Source organism: Sus scrofa, unplaced genomic scaffold, assembly GCF_000003025.6.
Source record: "Sus scrofa isolate TJ Tabasco breed Duroc unplaced genomic scaffold, Sscrofa11.1 Contig1966, whole genome shotgun sequence".
NCBI classification, from domain to species: domain Eukaryota; kingdom Metazoa; phylum Chordata; class Mammalia; order Artiodactyla; family Suidae; genus Sus; species Sus scrofa.
In genome coordinates, this window is record NW_018084993.1 from 220,038 (window position 1) to 222,251 (window position 2,214).

At 35.7% G+C, this 2,214-nt stretch overlaps 1 protein-coding gene across 1 annotated transcript; it reads left to right on the top strand.

The window, feature by feature from the left end:
• The first annotated feature begins 303 nt into the window (after nt 1-303).
• On the top strand, nt 304-1,743 carry LOC100526175 (olfactory receptor 4K14-like). Its single transcript, XM_003356812.3, has one exon. It carries the CDS (start codon nt 315-317, stop codon nt 1,257-1,259), a length of 945 nt encoding a protein of 314 aa, XP_003356860.1. The 5' UTR covers nt 304-314; the 3' UTR covers nt 1,260-1,743.
• The last annotated feature ends 471 nt before the right edge of the window (nt 1,744-2,214 follow it).

Genomic DNA, 2,214 nt, shown 5'->3' on the forward strand with positions numbered 1-2,214 from the left:
AACTGAACCCTTTCATTTTGCTTTCACATTTCCTCCTTGTGAGAGTACCCTCTCAATCATTTACAAGACTCTCATCTTGGAAAGTCAGTTGTAGACATTTACTTCTCTTTGTGGCACAGTACCATGAGCATTTTGCCAAGATTTGTCTTCACAATTAACTTTTCACTTTCAGATATCGATGCCAGATTTCAATGACAGTTAAACTTCATTATGATAGAATTTGAGCCAAAATTTTAAATTACTTATCTTTCCCATTCTACTAACTGACAATCTATTCTTCTCTCTAGCTTCTTTTAGAGAACACACTGAATTAAATGGATGCAGGAAATCTGTCCGTAGTGTCAGAATTTGTGCTTCTGGGACTTTGCCAGTCATGGACTATGCAGGTCTTACTCTTACTGGTATTTTTTATCCTTTTCCTGATCATTGTATCTGGAAATATCACCATCATGATCTTAATCACCATTGACACCCATCTGCATTCCCCTATGTATTTCTTACTGGCCAATCTGTTCTTTGTTGATATGTGGCTTTGTTCGATCACTACTCCTAAGATGATTACAGATTTTGTCAGAGAAAAAAAGACTATTTCCTTTGGAGGCTGCATGTGCCAGGTCCTCTTTGTACATTTTTTTGGAGGTGGTGAAATGGTGCTATTGGTGGTAATGGCCTATGACCGCTATGTGGCCATCTGCAAGCCTCTCCACTATTTGACCATTATGAATGTGCAAAAGTGCATTGGGCTTGTGGCGATTTCCTGGACCATTGGCTTTGTGCATGCTATAAGCCAAATGGCTGTGATAATACAGTTGCCTTTTTGTGGCCCCAGGGAAATTGACAGCTTCTTCTGTGATATACCACTGGTCATCAAGCTTGCCTGCATAGATTCCCATAGCTTGGGAATATTAATGAATGCTGACAGTGGGGTTCCAGCCATGACCTGCTTCATAGTGTTGCTGATATCCTACACATACATTCTTTTTACTGTTCGTCGAAGCTCTAAAACTGGTGTATCTAGGGCACTCTCTACCTGCACTGCACATATCACAGTGGTGGTGCTCTTCTTTGGGCCCTGCATCTTCATCTACGTGTGGCCACTCAGCATCACCTGGGTGGACAAATTTCTTGCTGTGTTTTACTCTGTCTTTACACCTCTCCTAAATCCAGCCATTTATACCCTAAGAAATAAAGAGATAAAAAATGCTCTGAAGAGATTCAGAAGCTACTACTTGCATTCCAAGGAAAAATTTACTGCCTAGAAACCTCACTGTAGGCCCTTCATATTTAATATATATAGACCTTATAAAATAAGGTGAAAATTCTAGGCACTCAATTTATATCTACATGTTATGGCTATCTCCAAATGCAAGAATAGGGCTAATATAATTCAAGGAATTTCAACTTTATTAATCAACCAGCAGAACACCTTGAAATATTTCCCTTTCATTCCAACACTAATGAAAGACACTATGAAGAGACTGTCTAATAAGTCTTCCTATGCCTTTAACTACATTAACTGAGAAGCTGAAATGCTTGATAAACTTCTCTTGAAACATCTAACTCCATTTGGAAAGTGTTTCTGTGACATTGAGTCCTCCTGTCAAAACTTTCACTTAACCTCTTGTCAAGAGGCAACTGAATTATTACTTAACTTAACCCTCTATACAAATACCAATGAAAAGAAGTAGGGGGAGAAATAAAGAGAGAATGAAATAACAGTGGAACAGTACCTAGGGAATAAAGCGAAAGTTCAAATGACAGCAGAGGTTATTCTGTGCTTGGTTTCCATTAACTCAATAAAAGTGAAAACAAAAACCATAATATTTATGCTTTGAATCATTATTAACCATTTGTATAGAAGTCCCGAAATGTATACTCATTAATGGCAGGTGCTATGACTTATCTGGTTAATTCTTGAATGTGCAACACAACCAGTTAATATATAATCAACATTCAAGAAATATATTTTAATTTATATATAAAGGTTGATTTTTTCATTCAAATACCCAGATCATTTATTAATCACAGTGTATTAAAGTGATATTTTATCATTAATTAAAACTCCTAAGAATTTCAAATTATAAATGAAATTTATTCTAGAATTATAAATTAAGTAGATTGAAATTCAGTTGTAAGAATCTGCAATAAAATTCCTAAAATAAAAATATTGCACATATAGTTTTTATTTCACTTAATGTGGGAAAAAATAGAAAA